The sequence below is a fragment of the Oreochromis niloticus genome, linkage group LG3 (assembly GCF_001858045.2).
Source record: "Oreochromis niloticus isolate F11D_XX linkage group LG3, O_niloticus_UMD_NMBU, whole genome shotgun sequence".
Classification (NCBI taxonomy): Eukaryota; Metazoa; Chordata; class Actinopteri; order Cichliformes; family Cichlidae; genus Oreochromis; species Oreochromis niloticus.
The window spans coordinates 56,741,767-56,761,819 of record NC_031967.2 but is presented as its reverse complement, the minus strand read 5'-3'; the positions used below and the strand labels follow the sequence as shown (position 1 = coordinate 56,761,819).

General features: G+C 39.4%; 2 protein-coding genes across 3 annotated transcripts in view; both read left to right on the top strand.

Annotated features, from left to right (window-relative positions):
* The window catches only part of LOC109201128 (myelin-oligodendrocyte glycoprotein), a 48,096-nt gene that overhangs the window by 2,705 nt on the left and 25,338 nt on the right, over positions 1-20,053 (top strand). Inside the window, exons 2-3 of one of the 2 annotated variants that reach the window (XM_019356686.2) lie at positions 9-362; positions 458-558. In XM_019356686.2, the coding sequence (XP_019212231.1) occupies positions 9-362; positions 458-558 (455 nt within the window). Of the gene's footprint in view, positions 1-8; positions 363-457; positions 3,855-20,053 lie in introns of those variants that run through there. The other variant, XM_019356685.2, reaches the window with a different exon arrangement.
* On the top strand, positions 13,900-19,122 carry LOC112844123 (uncharacterized). Its single transcript, XM_025903728.1, has 3 exons — positions 13,900-14,617; positions 17,161-17,496; positions 17,735-19,122. The coding sequence occupies exons 1-3, from the start codon at positions 14,548-14,550 to the stop codon at positions 17,944-17,946; spliced, it is 618 nt and encodes a 205-aa protein (XP_025759513.1). The 5' UTR covers positions 13,900-14,547; the 3' UTR covers positions 17,947-19,122.

The window sequence follows — 20,053 nt, the reverse complement described above, 5'->3', positions numbered from 1 at the left end:
GTCTTCAGCTCTTCAGCAGGATGTTCAGATGAAGCTTGGAGCTGACGTCACTCTCCAGTGTCAGATTTCCACAGATGAAATAATCTCAGTGCTGAAGTGGAGCAGATCTGACCTGAACACAGACGGCTACGTCTACTTCTACAGGAACAAACGCTTCTATGAAAACTACCAACATCCATCTTTTCATGGCCGAGTGAAGCTGAGGGACCCGGAGATGAAGGATGGAGACGTTTCTCTGATCCTGAAGAACGTCACGTTTAATGACACTGGAATGTATGAGTGTCACGTAGCAGTGAGGAACCCTGTGAGAAGTAAAAGAGTTCACACTGAGATCAGTCACTTCATTGACCTCACAGTCACAGGTGAGTTTGTGGAGCTCATTAAATGCAAACTGAAAACTTCCTCCCAGCTTCATGATCCAGTTTCTCTCCATCTGTGACTTCTCTTTTCTCTGCAGCTGCAACACATGAAATCTTGTCAGAGAAACGAGTCATGGAAAAAGGAGATGCAGATGGAAACATGGATGATGCTGAAAGGGTTGGACCTCCAACTCTTCAGGTTGTTGCTCCCGTTGTTGTTGTTGTTGTTGTTGTTGTTGTTGTTGTTGCTCTTGTTGCCATTGGTTTTGTGGTACAGCGACAAATTCTTCAACATAAGAAGCAACGTCCAGTCAAGCTTCCTACTGAGGACTCAGCTGAAGTGCAATGAAGCGCTTATAGAAATATAAAAGCTTTCTTTAGGAAAATTAAAGCACTGACACGCACGTTGTTTCAGCATAAACACATTTTATTACATTTATTTATACACAGCTTTTAACAAATTTATTAGACCACCTTCACCCAGCAACACAAACTCCTCTAATACGGGCTCTTCAGTGAGGTCTTGACTCATATAATATATATAATATCATTTTGAATAAAAAGCCACCAGTGTGTTTCTGATGGACAGAAACACACTGGTGCTTTTCTCCACCAGGGGAATTCACAATGACTAAATTTGAATACATTTGTTTAGCTCTGTAAAAACACAAGAACAGGACCACAGTCACTGAATGCACCTTGAAAAAATATTCCCATATGCATTTATTGAGCCATAAATGCATCCACACACACACACTGTCTACTTCACTCTTAGCCTGTTTGTGGTTTGAGTGAAAGGATATTTTTCTGATTGTTTTCTTATTTTTTCCTTTTGTTTGTGTTTTTTGGATTAATATTACAAAATTTTGAGGAAAAAAACAGATGGCAAAAGTTTGTTGAAAACATACAGATGACCAGCATTTAGTGCAGCCCTGAGCTTTAGTGTAAAAGCTGGGATTCATGGTTTTCACACATAAATTGGCCACCAGAGTCCAGACCTTTATTCTTAAGTGGGAATCTTTGGGAAGTGCTGGAGGAAAACGCTTTGAACTGCAGACTGAAACAGTGATCAGGTCAAGGTTTTATTTGTTACAACTGCTGCAGAACACTGAGATGTCCCAAAGCTTGAGGATGAAGGCATGAAAAACACCACATTTATTTAACACCAATAAAAAAAAAAAAAACCTTAAATAAGTAATTAAAGAAATGTATTGTGCACTGGGTAAAATAACTGATGAAACTAACTGTGAATATCTCTGATCAGGTTCAATGAATAACTTTAAAAATGAGGAAGTTCCTGATGTGCTGATGGCAGCATGACTATACAGAAGTGCAAACCAGGAAGTTAAACACTTTTCTGCATCAACACAAACTGACTGAATGATAAAGAGTCAATATTTGCACATGTGCAGGTCTACTGTAAACACTAAAGTACATTTAATATGAAAAATACTGTTAAAAGTAATTTATTAAAATATCTGTGTCATCCTCTGTTTTTAACAGTTTTTATAATAATAATGTATTTACTTTTATTTTACCAGAAGGTCCCATTGAGACTGTATGTTTTAGACATGATAAATGTCCAACATCTCCACAATGAAATGAAAACAGTTGTTTTATTGTTATGCCATGATATACCCTGATGCTCATATAATTAGAGAGATTGTTACTCCCTGTGAACTAAATCAAACATGAATTAAAAAATGCAAACAAATGTGTACTGAACAATCCCACCCTGCAAAATAAATAGGAAGAAAAAAGCGTGTAACACTGATAAAAATCCTAAACTTAGACTTTTCTGTTCACTGCTGCTCAAAATTATAACTGTTGTTTTCATGTTAACACTAAGTTATTGTTTGAACCATCGTGATGAAGTTAAGTCATTCACACTAGTGCTGCTCTGTGACAGTGAATGGATGTTGTACTTGGCGTGAACGATTTGTGAACATTTGCACTGCTGATTTTGTGTGTGTTTAAATATGCACCAAATATACTTGTAATGACTTTAGTCCATGCACTCAGAAAAACAGCAAACAAAGGAAAATAAAAAAAATGAAAAGAAATAAGAAATATTGTACTCTTTAATATATTATTAACACAACTGTGTGTAACATATTTTTAACATAAACTTCACACATAGTGAGAAGAGAAACAATCGGTATTTCTGGTATTTCTGGTTTCTCACCCTGTGAAAGCCCCAAGCATGAAACAGATTTGAATTTATTTATTATTTATCTTCTTCACATTAAGAGTCCCTTCTTAAAACCCACCTCTTTTCATTGGTCACAGTGTGACAGCTGATATTGTCTTAAACTGATTTCCCATAAATGATTTTCAGTTTTTATTTTGTTCTTAACTTTGGTCGGCACTTGCTGTTTTAAAGAACTGTATTAATAAAGTTGGCTTGGCTTATCAAATATGTGAATTAGTTATTTACTCAGTAAGTCTGAGTAAATATTGTTGTATGAGTTGTTATAACCAAGTCACTACCAGTATTGAACGCAGTCACAGATGTGCATTATTCAGCTTTTTGTTGCTGTTTCTTCCTGCTGGATTGTGAAGTCTGTCTTCACAGCCACATCTTTTCCTCTTTTGTTCATTTTTTTCCTTCTAACTTTGCATTTAATAATTACGCTGTCGTGGTCCCTGTGCCTTTATTCCAGCATTTTGTTTCTGTTGTGGACTTTTAGACTTTTTTGAGATGTGGCTTATGTTTTTGTTCTTGTTCTGTTGTTCCTGTATGTGCTGTTCTGCTTCTGCACTCCCACCTGTCTCCTCTCGGCACCTGTTGTGTGTGTTCGAGCTTTTCAGCAGCCATTCAGCCTTTAAAGACAGGAATAATCATTGGCACCATTGTCCAGGTGACTTCAGTTTGACTTCCACTGCACAGAAATGTGTCTGATTCATCCGTCATCATCCCGGCTTTCCTGATTTAAAATGAATGCAGCACCTTTCTAATCATCTGGATGATGCGTTCACACGCTCCACCGAAACAAGATTCATTTTGCTCTAATTTAATTCTGCCAGTGCTTCCCTCCACGGTTAAATGCCAGTATAAAAACTTTCCCATCTAATATCATCACGTCTCACATGGGCAAAGACGATAAACGAGAGCTGCTGTGATCTCATTTTGCTTTATATTGAAAATGCCTTCAGGTGCTTCCTCCTCGACTTGTGGCTTCATGGTAAATGGTAAATGGCCTGTATTTGTATAGCGCTTTACTTAATCCCAATGGACCCCAAAGCGCTTTACACTACATTCAGTCATTCACCCATTCACAGACTGGTGATTGCAAGCTACATTGTAGCCACAGCTTTCCTGGGGTGCACTGACAGAGGCGAGGTTCATAGGTGGCGTTAAGCCTTGTGAGAGAACTGATGGTGCTGGTTGTATTTCATGCACATGAAGAAAATCCCAAATATCTCGACTTAACTGAATACTACCTGCTTCTTTCCTTAACAATACCAGTGAGACAATACCAATGAGAGTGAAAATTGTTCCTTCCTCTAACAGACTCTGTAAATGGATTGTACTCCTTTGCCATGGGATGAAGGGTGTTAGAAACTGCAGGCTGCTTCCTTTAAAGGTAGTATTTCATGCCATCGTCTGAGGACTCACTCATGCTCTGTGGCCAACGATGCAGTTATTTCAGCCACAAAGCTCCACCTCCTCAGTTGCTGATCCTGTCTCTCTGTCTCATCAGCTCCATCAGCGCAGCGCTCTGTTTCTGCTATAATGCAGGCTGATGCTGTCCAGCCAATTTTTCCAGCTGCCTTTACTTTTGATGCAGCATCCACAGGACAAATGTCCTCACCCACCTTAGTTCCTCACTGCCAAGGCAGAGCTGTCTGGGGTTTCTGTCTGTTCCTGACTTTGTCTCATTTTTTTTTTAAAGTTTTGTCTTTTAGAAGTTAACAGTGAAAATGTCAACCATAAATAAATAGAACAAACAGACAAGTCGAATCTTTATATGATTCAGATTTTTTACTTCTGAGTTTAACTAAAAGGTCAAATTTTTGATTTCACTTTAACATTTTACAGCGAAAACCATGAACCAGGTCAGACTTAATGTGAGAATGTGAATGAATAGTGGAAATGCAAAGCGCTTTGGGTGCCTAGAAAAGCGCTATATAAATGCAATCAATTCATTCATTCCATTCATTCTTGTCTTTCCACATCTGCCTGTGAGCTGAACACCGATGATTGTAAATTGTAAGTAATGTTTAAATTTTATAATCCTGGGTAATTTGTTTAACCTTTTAAAAGATAATAGATAAGAGTTTTGTTTGGAATATAACATTTTCTGTCTTCAAGTCACTGTTTAATCACCTTGATAGAGATTCAGCAGTTATATATTACAACACCTGATAATTAGATAGTGGATGTTGTTAACAGTACAAACTATGGAACAGTGTTGTCTCTGCTCAGCGGCAGTTTTTTAAAGCAGTGGAGACATTTGATCAGAAAAAAGGCCTCACGTTCATCCTGTTGTTCATGTGTTGTTGATAAGTGATAAATAGACTGGTTCTTATGCGCTAAACATCGGACCGCAGATGACCATGACCAATTCTGAACATCTATACGACTTTTCCAAACGTGACTGTGGCCCTCGACCCACAGACGACCACTATTGCTTATTGCTTTTGATGTGCTTTATTTATCATAATTACACCGGTTTTGGCACCGGCCCGGATGCAGCAACTCCGACACACCTGATGCTGTCCTCCTCTCCCGTGCTCACTGCAAAACATGAAAAGAGTCTCTCCTCATTACGCCAGCTCTGTACACCTGTATCTCCCCACCTCCGCGATGCCCTGTGAGCTCACCGCGTCACCCCTCCTCTGCAGCAGGTCTGAGACCACACCCCCGCCACAGCGACTAAACCTGGACATATGACATTCAAAATTTGACCTTTGCACTAATTTTTGGGGGATGTCATGCTGACATCTATGACAGGTGCAGCAGTAAACTGATTAATACATGATTAATAAATGCGATATTCGTCCCTGGTAAACTCATTTCAGTTATTGACCCTTCCTTTCTTCAGTTCTTTCATGGACGTTTTGAGTGTGGTTTTGGACTGTTTCCTGAGCCTCAGCGCTGTTGTGGGCACTTTGGTTTGAACTCTTGTTTCCCATTAGTTTTGGACCCTGGTTCCTTGTTTTGTGTTTGTTTCGGTGAGGTGTTAATCGCTTCTCCTTACCCCATGTATACTGCACAATGCATGATACAAGATTAGGACGAAACTCTGGCTGATCTCCCAAAATGGTCTCATGACTGAAAAATCACCTCAAAAAGGACCAAAAATCACAGTGTAAGCCCAGCTTAACAGTAAATATTAAATATTGAATGTTACTGAGCAGCACGTAAGGCCGACAGTGCCAGATATGCTTTGAGGTAGCAGCCAAGGAAGATGATACAGTTTGTTTCTGTAAACACGCGTGTGTACACCTGTGTTAATGTTCAAAAACTCTCAGTAGTCTGTTCAAAAAGTTTATCCATGTAACAATCTATTATAGGGTGTGGGGAGCCATAGCCCTGCCCCCGAGAGCATGAAGCAGGCATGAAGGAGACCCAGGTCCTGGAAATCTAGAGGACCCCAAAATGCTAAAGCCCAAGCAGGACCACCGGAGAGACAACCGCACCACCCTCCTGGAAAGTGCTGAGGAGAGCCCCAGACGTGGGGCCCCACACAGGGCTTTAGTGACAAGCCCACAGGCCTTGCCAGCAGCCAACTGTGCCAGAGCGGACCCCACCGCCCCAAGGGGTCCCACCCATGCCCCGGTCACCAGGTCCCACCAAGCAGCCACTGGGAGTGAGACGGGTACACACTTGAGCACCCAGCGCCGAACACCGAAAACCACCAACACACCGACGGGTGAGAGGAGTAGCCACTGGCAGGGAGTGTGGTGGGGGGACAGAGGCCTCCATACCTGGGGGGTCCTGAGATGTTCCCAGAGAGGTAGAGACTCGACCAGACACATAGAAAAACTGTCGCACCCAAATACAAGCATACATTATAAATACATACATTTTAAAACACAGGAAGGGAGGGGCATGGTGCTTCCTGCCAGAAAGCAGAAGTGTCAGCACGACCCCTCCTAAGAACCCTCAATGTCTACATGCATTTAAGGCCCTATATGTTTGTGTTATGAGAGTATGGGTAAGCCTAAAATATTAAAATGGAGTTAGTGATTCAATCGTCTCACTGCAGAGTTTTGAGCAACCTGTAGCCGAGCTAGAACTTTACTGTTTAAACAGGTAAACAGACCGTTACAGTAGTCAAGTCTTTGGTAATTGTAGAATTACACTGTCACCAGTTATATGCATGTCCACCTCCCCCCCCCCCCCCCCCCCCCCCCCCCCCCCCACACACACACACACACACACACACTGGGGCCATTGTGAGTTTATGGGAGATGTTAAACAGATAGCTAGACTCCTTCTGCTTTAGGTGAGGGCTAAGCATAAAACAAGTGACATGGGCAATGTGGAATGTTTTTGTTTGTGCGTGTATGAAAGATGTGAGGGCGGCGCCCATCGTCAGAGATCACCATCATCCTGCTGTTTGGCTGGGCTGTTTCTCTCTACTTTGGACTCACTGGGCGTGTTGCAGGTTATTCAAAAATTTCCACAGCAGTAGAGACAAAAGTTCACTTGTTGACACATGGATCTAAGTTTTGATATGTTCCTCAAATGAAAAAAGCAGGTTCTTACAATATGATTTCTTATAATAAAATTTATACTATTTTTCTTTAATATTTTCTGTTGCTGGTCTCCACCTGGTCAGAAAGTCTTTTTGTCATTTGTTTGATTCACATATGATGGTTTCTGAACGCGGAGGAACATCTGTAATCACAGCTGCACAAAAGAAAAGAAAAAAACATACTGAGCAACATTTAGTTCTGACCCTCACTGCTGATCCAAGTTAACCAGGATACTGACAGATACACAAACACACCTCCAGCATCTACACTGTGATGAATAGTCTAGCACAGGTTTAAGATTTGGCTTGTAAATCAGGTTAACAAGGATAAACTGGTGCATTCACTTGTTGATAGCTGCTTGGTACTGAGGTCTTATTACTTTTAGATTTTTATTTTGTTATATTTTAGCTTTTGGTTTTTAGTTTTGTAACATTTCTTTTACTTTCTACTTGTGTGGAATCAATTTTAAGGATGTCCCTTTAGGTCAATTGAAAAACAACAGGGTACATGGACATTACAAAGTGTTTTATGTTTCATTGATCATTTTAGTGTTCCATCCTGTCAGAAGTGAACTAAAACAAAACAAAACTAAAACAAAAACTATTCAGGAATAATTTAACTGCACATAAATAACACAGAGCTGCTTATTTTCCCTCAGTTGTTTGAACTATTTGTAGTGACAGAGAACATCAGTCTGATCACAGGAGCTCTTTGTCCGCGACCCTGATGGACTCACAGACACAGAAGCTGCAACATTTAAGATCTTTTTGCTGCACTGAGATTGGAATCAATCAGACAGTTCATGAACAAAGACAACAGATATAAAAAGAAACTAAAATGTACTGAGCAACACGTCCTGGCACTCTGAGCCAGTTTCTCCAGAAAACTGAGAGAGACACAAACACGCCTCTTTACCACCCACAAAGCTGCAAGTTCTGCTGAACACCTCCACACAACTTTAAAGAGAGAACTGATATTTATTATTATGCAGCATTACTAGAAAACTCAGGGTAATTTCCACCGAAATCCACACTATGATGAAACTACAATATCCTGTTTCTTTCTTCTTCTTATTTTTTAATTTTCCATCCATCCAAAGAGACTTTGAGGCTGTTATGTTTTAGAACTTTATTATTATTATTAGTGCTCACAGACACTCAGCAGTAAAGGTTTAATATATTAATGATCTCACTCAACCTGCCATTCCACTGACTTTAAAAGAAATCATTATCATCATTAATAATGTGGCTGACAGCAGCTGCTGGACTCTGTATGGTTGTTGTTTCCAGTTCGTTTGCTTGGATCAAACTAAGATCAGTGAAAGAGATTTCTCTGTGATATTTATTTTTCAAACACACAAGCTTACAGCCAATAAGAAGAAGAAGCAGACTGTGGTTTCTATGGTGACACTGCTGTCACAGATTTGTCTTGTAAAACAGGTTAACAAGGAAATACAGATTTCATTTGCATTTCCTCGTTGGTGGCTGCTTGATTCAGAGGTCTCTTTACTTTTAGATTTTTAACTTGTTAAGTTTTATAATTTTTTTTTATTTTTTTCAACCTTTTAGTTTTCTTTACCTTTTGCTTGTGGAGAATCATTTTTAAAGAAGTTCCTTTTGACCTAATAATGAACAACAGGGCACATGGACCAAACACTTAAAAAAAACTCTTTCAGTGGATCATTTTTCCATCCTGATGATCAGAAGAGTGTTTGAGGGTTTCAGAGATTTATAACAACAGTAAGTGTTTGAAATGATGTATTTCAGTCTTTAAGGTAATCTGACAGGTTGACTAGAGTCTGTGAGCTTTAGTGGGTTGAAGGATTGTTAATGTTAATGTATGTAGTGAAGTGTTTTGTACTGTTAAGGAAAAGATATTCTTTTATTGGTGTCTAAACTGTTAATAGTAATTTGATCAAGTTCCTCAAACTTCCTGTGTGGTGTAGGAATTTCATTTCATATTTACCTGTCTCAGTGAAATAGTTTCTCTATCTTTTATCTTTGAATGTGAGGTATTTGTTTTTCACGTCTGGGCTTGCAGCATCTATATCTATATCTATCTATATATATATATAGATGCTGTATACGTACATATATATATATATATATATATATATACATACATACATACATACATATACATATATATATATGTACGTATAGTCACATTTGTGATTTTCCAATCTGCACGTGAGTGAACAACATTTTCAGCTCAGTCTACAAATCAGCAATCTCCTCTGTTAGTATTTAGTAAAAGTTAACTGCAAAAACTCATTGTGTGAATAAGAAGGGAAAATTAAATGCATTTGACTCTAAATCACCGTTTAGGCCTGTCCCTGTCAGACAGCAGAGAAATACTGAGTCGCCATGATGTTTTTGTGTTTGGCAGCTGTGCAGCAGATTGCAGCACTTCCTGCACTCTGGATACAAAACAGAACCAGCTTCCTCGGTCATGTCTCTTCAGTGTTTCCCACAATCCTTTCTCAGAGATGTTTCAGAGTTGAGGCTAAATGACTCTGAAGTCTTCAAGACATCAACAAAATTCATCAGCTAAATTTTTTATAATCAGTCTCTTCTTTAAGTGGTAAGTGATAAATGGCCTGTGTTTGTATAGCGCATTACTCAGTCCCTAAGGACCCCAAAGTGCTTTACACTACATTCAGTCATTCACCCATTCACACACACATTCACACACTGGTGATGGCAAGCTACATTGTAGTCACAGCTGCCCTGGGGCGCACTGACTGAGGCGAGGCTGCCGGACACTGGCGCCACCGGGCCCTCTGACCACCACCAACTCAAAAACAGAGTTAAAGTAACAGAGTCTCCCTCTTTTGCTGTCATGTAATGCTAGTCTCAACCCATACTCTTTATAACACATGTCCACTTAGATTAATATCATAAAACTGCAGTCAAAGCTTCTTCCTCTACGACAGCAGAATTCCCCCTCCTCTTTCCTTCACCCACAGACAAAGCTGTTGATTAAACCTCTGTTCAGTTCAGACTACAGTCATGCCACGAACTCTACATTTGTCATGGATGGATTCTCTTGAAGTCGTCTTGTTTTTGTTTGGGATTTGTGACGCTACATGTGAGTGAAACTGAGCATCTAATGCATTTTATGTTTGTTTGTGTAAGTGCAGCTTGCTTCATCTATGGCAGTGGTTCTCAAACTTTTCACAATGAGTGCCACCTCATAAAATATATGGCTCTTGAAGTACCACCCTAATTTATATTTTACAATATGATTCTTCTTTTTTATTATTTAAATCTGTTTAACTTTTTCCTTATTTTTAGCAAATCTTCAGTACGTTCTTCTCGACCTACTGAAAAAGCAGACTGGGACCTCACATTTTCATGGGACTTTTTTCCATCTGGATAATTAGAAGAGTGATGGTTTCAGAGATTCTTCAGAACAACAGTAAGTGTTTAAAATGATATTTTTGAGGCCTTTAGCTATTTTGACAGGTTGACTGAAGCCTGTGAGCTTCAGTGGATTCACATATTGTAGATGTTAATCCAGCTCACCCAGGGTTAAAGCTTCACTTTATTGGTTACAAATGAATGCCATGTGGAGGTTATCTAAATTGTGAAGTAGAGTGGAAAATAGAAGCGTTAGTGAAAAAAGTTAACTTTGTGTAACTTTTTGTTACGACCCCCTCTGATAGGCGACAGGAGGGGAGTAACATACACAAGCCCCCACATGAAAACTGATTAAAATAAAAGGTTTTATTGCAAACTTTAAACAGAAAACCGACAGAAAACAGGGCTGTTCAACAGACCACTGGGCAACCAATTAATACATAAAGAAAATAAGACAAGAGTAAAAGCTAAGGATTAACTAAGGCAAGTTAGCATTACAAAACTCTAATAAAACTAAGTTCAGCTGTATACCAGGTTTAACAAACAAAGTGCAAAAGAGAGGAAGACAAGGGAGACATTGCATGTTCACTTCTGAGCAGCAGTCCCCATAGTGTGAAGGCTCTTCAGCCTTTTATACCCGCAGCAGTACAATACAATCAGCCAGTCATTCCCTCTTGGAGTGTCATGGGATCCCCAGGCAGCCAATCATCTGCGTGGGCTGGCACACTTTAATCTGCATAACAGAAGGCTGGCACAGGTCTCCCAGTAACCAATCACCCACGAGTCCTAATACACTTGAATTTGAATAAATGTAAAAAGGCATTCACACTTCAAAGGATCAGGGCCGTAACAATTTTACTTCACATATTTGTAATTTGTCAGTCAAATTTATGGCCTGATGGTGGAATTGAACTCAGGACCCTCTTGCTGTGCGGCAATAGTGCTAACCACTGTGCCACCGTGCTGCCATTTTTTTTAAACTATATTTTATTATTATATTTTTTCATGTTTCAAATATCTACATATGTATTTTATTTTTTTGTTTGTAACAAAACCTCAGTAGTTTTTTTTTTTTTGACATACTCAAAAAACTGATTGAGTATACCAGCCTCACACTTTTATAACTGTCAGTGTATAATTTTTCCATCACGATGATCAGAAGAGTGTTGGAGGATTTCACAGATCCTTCAGAACAACAGTGTTTAAATTTAATCAATCAATCAATCTTTATTTATAAAGCACTTTTCATACAAAAAATGTAGCACAAAGTGCTTTACATGGTTAAAAGCAGCCCCCCCCCCCCCCCCACACACACACACACACACACACACGCACACTTAAAGAGCAAAATTGGGCTGGGTACGCATTAGCCAAGTGAAGAAACACTATCACAGGGAGCCGTCTGCACCGGGAGCCGATCACAGACCGCAGCCTCCAGGCTGGGCACACAGCAGGAGGGAGGCAAAGAAGCCCCCCAGCCAGGCTGAGAGAACCCACAGGGCCCCAGCAGCCATGGTCGATCACAGCCCCGGTGCAGAGAGCCCCCTCCAAGGAAACACTGGAGATATGACCCAATAAGGATATATACAGGGTAAAAAGACAAAATAAATAAGAGTGGGATACAATATAAATATAAATATAAACAGAGTAAGAAGATAAAAAATGAATAAGAATAAAATCAATAAATATTAGGTAAAAACTAAATTAATAATATAAATAGAATAACAGGATAGAATAAATAAGCATAAAATAAATAAACGTTAGGTGAAAGCTAAATTAAAAAGGTGGGTCTTGAGCCTGTTTTTAAAAACATGTACGTTCTCTGCGGCCCTGAGCTCCTCCGGCAGGCTGTTCCACACACGAGGACCATACCACTGAAAAGCTGCTTCTCCGTGAGTATGTGTCCTGACTTTGGGAACAGTCAAAAGGCCAGTACCAGAGGACCTCAGGGTCCGCGAGGGATTATATGGTAGAAGCAGATCTAAAAACCAATAAAAGAACTTTAAAATCGATCCTGAAACACACGGGGAGCCAATGCAGTGATTCTAAAACCGGTGTAATGTGGGCCCGCCCTCTGGTCTTCGTCAGCACACGAGCTGCAGAGTTAAAGTCTTTCATTCTTTTGGGTAATCTGAGAGGTTGACTGAAGCCTGTGAGCGTCAGTGGATTAACAGATTGTAAATGTTAACTAGAAAGCGAAAATTTCAGAAGAAATTTTAAGTGTGTCTATGTTGCTGCCAATGAGTGTAGTTTACCATTCATAAGGCTACAGGGAGCAAAACGCAGTAGAGCAGCTGTTCTCCACCATGAACTACGGTAAAAACAAACACTGCTTGCGCCTCACAGATGACAGCTTACAGTCCTGCGTAAAGATGAAGTGACTTCATACAGCCCTGATTTGCAGACGCTGTGCGCAGAGGTTCAGGACCAGAAGTCCCATTGTAAACATACCACGGCAGAGCCGACAATGTTTGCATGAACATGCTTTATAGCTTCTCTTTATTGACCAATTTTCACACACGGTTGCTGTACACATGCAGCTGGCTTTAGCTTTCCAGCAGACAGCCTGACGCATAACACAACAGCAGCAAGAACACAGACTTTAAGGCGGCGCGGCATGATTACGGATGACGCTCAGGTGCGACCACCTCTCCTGCAGCGGCACTGCAGGCCCCGCCCCGCCATACACATTAAACAAGTAAAATAAATATTTATGCAGATATTTTTGGAAATATTTATTATTCATTTTCTAGGAGCATAGTGCTTTTTACCAATTATTTTTAAAACTCAGATCAAGGCTCTACATGCTCTGAAATCCCAAAGGCGATATAAGGATCAGTTTTTGTTTGCTACATGAATAATTTCACTTCAGCTTTTTAATTCATTTAAAAGAGACCTTCAATTGGATGTTTTTATTTTTTGTTATAAATTTTTTAAAAGTTCAAAATGTGTTCATTACATAAATAAAATTTAATTTATTTTGTAGCCTTTCATGGATTTCATAAACAACACACTATAGTTGTTTATACAAATCATAAAGATAAAAAAAAACAATGTGTGCAGTGTTATCTTCATTTTAGATGTCAAAAAGTATTTGCGGCTCCCAGTGTTTTCTTTTCCAAATGGCTCTTTGGGTGTTAAAGGTTGTTGATCCCTGGCTTAACCTGTGCTCTGGATTGTGCTATCTCACCACAAGGGGGCTCTCCCACACAGTTGACAGCCTTTCCAATACATCATATAAAACTAATTATGTGTTCTACCATCTGTAGAACCAAAAGCTGTCAGACTTTGACACAATATAAAGAAGAAAATCACCTCAATCAGAAAGACCAAATGTATTCAGTTACTCTCCTGTACTCTGGTTCCAGTCGTGTGGTTTACAGGAAGTAGTGCAGCAGCTGCATGCTCTCTCTCTGCAGACTATTTGCTGCTGCTCTTCTTCTCCATGTTTTCTCTGTGTCTGCTTCTGCTGCTTCTTTGTCCTCACTGTAAACAGATGTACTGAGAGACTCCTGCACTGATGTTTCATAGGAAAGTCCAAACAGCCTCACTGGTTCTCCATAAAGAACAAAGATTTGCTCTCTGTGGCTCCAACACAACTTAAAGACAATCAAAGGTGGACAAAGTTCTCTGTGGTTTGATGGAGGCTACAGCTAAATGCTGCCTCCTCCATAGTACTATATACATTTTATACAGTGACGTCATGTTGAAGTCCTTTGGCTGATGATGGTCTTTAGTATGTAGCTGATGGTTGATGATGAGATGTTTGTGTTGTTCTGTGGAGATCATTCAAGAACTGAACCTGTTAAACACTCAGACCTGCTTTAGATTTCACCGCTTTAGTTATGTCGCACTTATTTATGGTCACCCTACAGCAGCGTAAACACACGTGACTCTAACGTGACTTCCTTCAGAGACGATGAATTGGACGTATTGAGTTTGAACGAGTGTCTAAAAAGTCAGATCTGTTCTCACAGTCAGAGACTTTCAGAGACTTTTCATTTAAACCTTAAATTTAATCTCATGTAGTCAGGATTTAAACTCAGGTTCAGTTATTTAAATAAAACCATCCTGAGACATTTAGAACAATCGAAGCATTGGAATTCAAGAACACGGAAATGTCTGCTGTGACTGCGTCGCTCTGCTCGACTTTGCTGTTTGTCGGCCTCTTCGTGTTTGTCTCTGCAGGTGAGATTCACTCTGTGGGACAGAGAGGAAAAGCATCAGTCTGCTTTACATGTTAACAACATTTCCTGAAGAATTATTTTCATATTGATTCAGTTTTTCCGTGTTTGTGAAGGAGACACAAGGCTGGGTGGAGTCTGTGTGCACCTAACATGTCGGAGTGACCAGAGCGCACAGACATAAAGATACAAAGCTTTTAGTTCAGTGTATACAAACAGCTGTAGCTCCATAAAGGCAGCATACAGAGACTCACAGTGTCTTATAATGAGAGGCTGCTTTCTCTCACACGTTATGTTCACTTATTATCAGGATGTGTTTTTGTTTGTGGAACCTGCAGGAACTCAATTCAATAGCTAAACTGTGAAAAACATAAGAAACCAAATGTCTGTGAGTTCAGACCAGCCGTTAACATGTTTACACGTAACATCCCCTCACATTAATAATGAGGATTATGAAAAATAATCCATACAAATTCATGGAAAAAACAGTGACACAGTTAACGGTATTATTACCGAATTTTAAAAAAAACGCACAAAGCAACAACAAAAAAAATAAATCTAAATGTCAACGAAAATAAACAACATGTTGCGTAAAACATATCACGTAAATGGCTCTGATCATATTCCACCCCATCTTGTTTCTGCACTTGGTACAGTGGTAGTTTTTGAGGCCCCTGCTTGGATCAACAGACCCTCAGCTCCACTGAAACACAGATCGATTTATAAATTAATGTTATGCAGTGATTATTGCATTTGTCATAAACTGTACTGTACTAACAACTGATGATGAATATGATCTGTAACACTAGCAGAGCTTTTTTTTTTTAGTTTTTTTTTGAAAGCTTGAATCACATCAGAGAGGTTTGACTCCCTGGTCCAACTTTCAAACGTGCACCTTCAAGTAGATAACTTTCAAGATGCAGAAGAAATGATTTTGAACAATTTTGAAGATAATTAGTTTTGTTCAAATCAGTTTTATTTGTATATAGCACCAAATCACAACAGCAGTCATCTCAAGGCATTATTAAAAAACCCCCCAGATGAAACCATAAACGTAAAATATTTTATTACTCAGTATTGACCTAGGAAAATAACAGGGCCAGGTTTCTCTTTTGCAGTGTGTTGTTGGGATGATTGCCTCGATTCTGAAGAGGAGGCAGTGTTGCTCCATCAAGAACTTGTTGCTCTTTGTACTAAAGGAGGCATTAAGCTCACCAAATGGATTAGCAACAGAAGATCGGTACTTGCTGCCATATCTCTGCAGCAACAATCAACCAACCAAGGAAGTTAAGGATTTTTGATTTGACTAGGGACTTGTCTTGCCAGTAGAGAGAGCACTAGGTGTGCAGTGGTGTATCCAGCTGGATACATTCAAGTTCAAGACAAACAAAGCCCTCACATAGAGAGGGATGTTGTCTGTTGTGAGGTTGATCTATAAACCTTTGGGGTTTTTTAGCATTGTGGTTATCTGCTAAGTTAATCCTTCAGAAACTATGCAGAAATCTTTAGGTGTGGGATTATGTGTTGCCAGTTACTGTAGTACAAGAATGGATGGTTTGGGTGAATGATCTTTGCATTCTTGCAGATTTTAAGGTTGACCTCTGCTTTTAAATCTTCTAACTTCAGAGAGGTTGCTTCTGCTCAGTCGCAGATGCAAGTGAGAATGGTTTTGGCACAGTCACTTGCTTGTTGCTGCGCAGCACCCAAAATCAGGTCCATTGTGCATTTATAATGGGCAAAGCATGGGTGGCTCCACTGAAACAAACTTTGCATGGAATTGACAACTGCATTGGTTGCGAGTAGTATGGATAAGATGTGGAGAAAAGAGCTGCAAATGCAGTTGCAGGAATCAGTTTTTGAACTGATAGAACCACTGTATTGCAAAATATCACAAATAAAACCTCAAAGTTTTAAATATTTGTAGCACACCGGATGGCAGCGATACTTAAAGTGTCCAAACCTTCTCAGTGGAAATATGTTAGTACATCATGTAATCCTCCTGATCTGGGTTCTAGGGGAGTCAAGGTACAATCTTTTCTGAAGGCTGATTCCTGGTTTAAAGGACCAAAGTGTCTTTCTGAACCAGAAATTAATTGTTCAGTGAAGCCTGACAGTGGAAAGGTCTCTTCAAATGATCCAGAGGTTAAAATGGCAATTTTAGTTAATGCTGTTGAGGCAAATGAATACATAGATGAGAATGAGAGGGTGAAAAAGAAGAGCAGCAATCTCTATGAGCTTTGAGGATTGTGTGTCACAAGTTGGAAATAGGCTCAGTAGAGCAGCTATGCCTGAGGAGGCAAAGCATCCTGCTATTATATCTAGGGATCTTCAATTTTCTGACCCTTCGACATGTACATCAGAAAACAAGGCACGGTGGACGTAACCACGTGCTGTCCGGGTTGTGGCAAAGGTATTGGATTCCAGGTGCAAGCACTGCTACAAGAAGGATTTCGGGCAAATGCATTGTCTGTTTGTCTGGTTGCTACAGAAGCTAACATTTGTACTTTGACGTTTAACCTCTCTGATCTGTTTTGTTTCCTCTTTCAGAGCAGAAAAACATCACAGCTGAGTCTGGACAGAAGGTCATTCTCCCATGTCGAACTCCAAACAACAGCACAATCACATTTGTAAAGTGGAGCAAAACTGGCCTGGGAGAAGATTATGTCCTATTGTACCGAGATGGACACTTTGATCCAGCCAACCAGCATCCATCTTTTCAGAACCGGGTGGATCTGCAGGACAGACAGATGAAGGATGGAAACGTGTCTCTGATTCTGAAGAATGTGATGATTAATGACACTGGAACATACGAGTGTCGTGTCATCATGAGTGGAACAAAAAATGCCCCCAGCATCATCACACTGAGTGTTGTTGATCCTCCAGGTGAGTGAGTAGAGTTGAGTGTGTGTGTGATCAGAGGTGAAGCTGCTTCCTGGTTGTTGATGTTTGTTTCTAAAGATGTTGTTGATGAGACTTTGTAGAAAGCAGCTGGTCTGAGTGATGTGATCAGAGTGCAGTAGATAATGTCTGACAGCAGTTTGAAGAGGAAATGGATTCTGTTCTGTTCTTCACTCATCACCTACCTGACAGCTGACACCTCACACCTGTTTCTCACCTGCAGGTCAGACAGGAGGACACACAGAGGATGGAGGAAAGAAGGACGGAGGGAAGGAAGCTGAAGGGAAGGAGGCAGGATCTGTTGGACTGAAAGTTGGTCTGTCTGTTTGTGCCTTGCTTCTTGTTGCTGCTGTTGTTTTTTTGATCTACAAAAAACATAAACAACAACAGAATCAGGATTCATACCAGCCTCCAGCTGATCAGCAGCCTGCTTGAAATGTGTCAGAGCTTCTTTTTTCCTCACCTGATCTCTGAGTCTCTTGCTTCTCTTCCAGCTTCTCAGAGGTAACACTGCGAATTCCAGATACACAGAGGCTGTATCTGTTGGACTGATTGTCAGTCTGTCAGTTTCTGCTGTTCTTGTTCTTGTTGCCCCTGTTGTCATTTTTCTGTTCTATCGAAAACAAAGGAGTGTTTTATAGCTCAACTTTGAGAATCCTTCTCTTCTTTTCAATGTTTTCTTTGAAAATCAATAATTATCTTAACACACAGAAACAGAGGATGCTGAATTTTACTCTGTCAGATGACAAACACGTCTAGATTTCATTTTGATTTTGCTTTTCTCTGATTATTATCAAACCTCTTTAGACTATTATATCAATTTCAATTTAATATATTACAGTCCAACATTAGAATCAGTGGCTCTATTTATTCAGCTTTCCAGGTTAGCCGCTCATCTCAGTGTAAAAGTTCAAAGCAAATTCTTTGAAAAGTTATTTATATTTCTTCCTCACTTATATGATGAACATCCAGGAGTTCCTATTATCAAACAAAACACATCAAACAAAATTTAAAGATGTTTTTTCGTGTTTCTCCACACAAATATTTCAGAGTGATTTCATTTCAAACATAAAAATCTCATGTTGTTCATAGTTTTGATTTTACTCATTATTCATGAGTTCAGTGTCTCGTATGTTGCAGTATCAGAATCACTTCAGGTTCAGCTGTTTGTAAGATCAAACTTTTTCTGTGAGATTTGAAACGCAAATTAATCCTCATGTAGAGATCAGCTGTTACAGTATAATTACTGTCACACATACTGAACCAACTGACAACACAAACACTGTGTGTGATGAAGAAAAGACAAATTACTGTAGATTATAGACGATCAGTAATCTGCCCGATAGTGTTCAGGACTCATCGGTCAGCTACAGCTGAATAAATGTTATGATGGACAGTGTTATGAAACCAAAGTGAAGGTAATTATTTCCATGTAGCTGCAGAGTCAGAGGTTTCCTCTCTGATCTGTGAAGCTTTGAACTTTTCCTTCCATGAAGGAGACGCTTCAGTCTGTTACTGCAGTTTAAATATTTCAAGTCCAGGTCACATATTATTAATTAATTTATTGTCTCTGTAATTTTGTTCATTGCTAATAAAGTTTTGCAAACAACAGTACTGAATGTTTTTCTTGAATTCAGTCTTCACTCATTTGTTTTCTGTGGCTGTAAAAGTTAAAAGATTTAAAGATTTGTGGTTCACTTTATTGAAAAGTGAAATTGTAGTTCTGTGACCCCCCCTCAGAGTAGAGCAGAGTAAAGACTGTAAGCAGAAAGTATTGCTGACTGTGTTTATTTATCTTCCCAGTGCTCTGGAATAAAGGAGTTTTTATCCAGTTTAGCAGTTTAGTTTCAAAGTATTACAGCCTGACGAGGAACACAGTTTGTTTCATCTCCATGCTGACTTATACACAAATAGGAAACCTACAGTTACATATACACAAATGAAATACAGCCATTTCATTAACAAATGCATTCAATATTATTATTACTACAAATTAATGAAACATCGTTGATGAGCTGCTTATATGCATGTTAGTCTTTACTTTAAAGTCCAACATCTCCCTCTAGTGGTCATATATATATATATATATATATATATATATATATATATATATATATATATATATATATATATATATATATATATACATACAATGTTGGATGATTAACGTTCTATCACAGATATGAGACATAATCAGATTATTTTAAAACACTAATTTCTTAAACATGTTTCTGGCTCTTCACTCTCATGATTTCCTGGTCTTGTGTGTTTGTGTGGCAGCTTTAAGCCACAGTGTTTAGGGAAAATACTGTGCTTATCCACCTTCAGGTTACTGATGTAGAGTATTTGAATAATTTGATTTAGTTCACTTCTTTAGACAAAGACAAAAGTTAAATACCACCACAGTGTTTGAACCAATAGAAAGCTGGTGCTCAGAGGAAGAGGGCGGGCTTTACTTGGTGTCAGTGACAGAAATGAAAAAAAGCTCAAATGAGTGAGAAGGACGATGAAGGAAACATCTGTGCTGTGTCTGCTCTGTAAG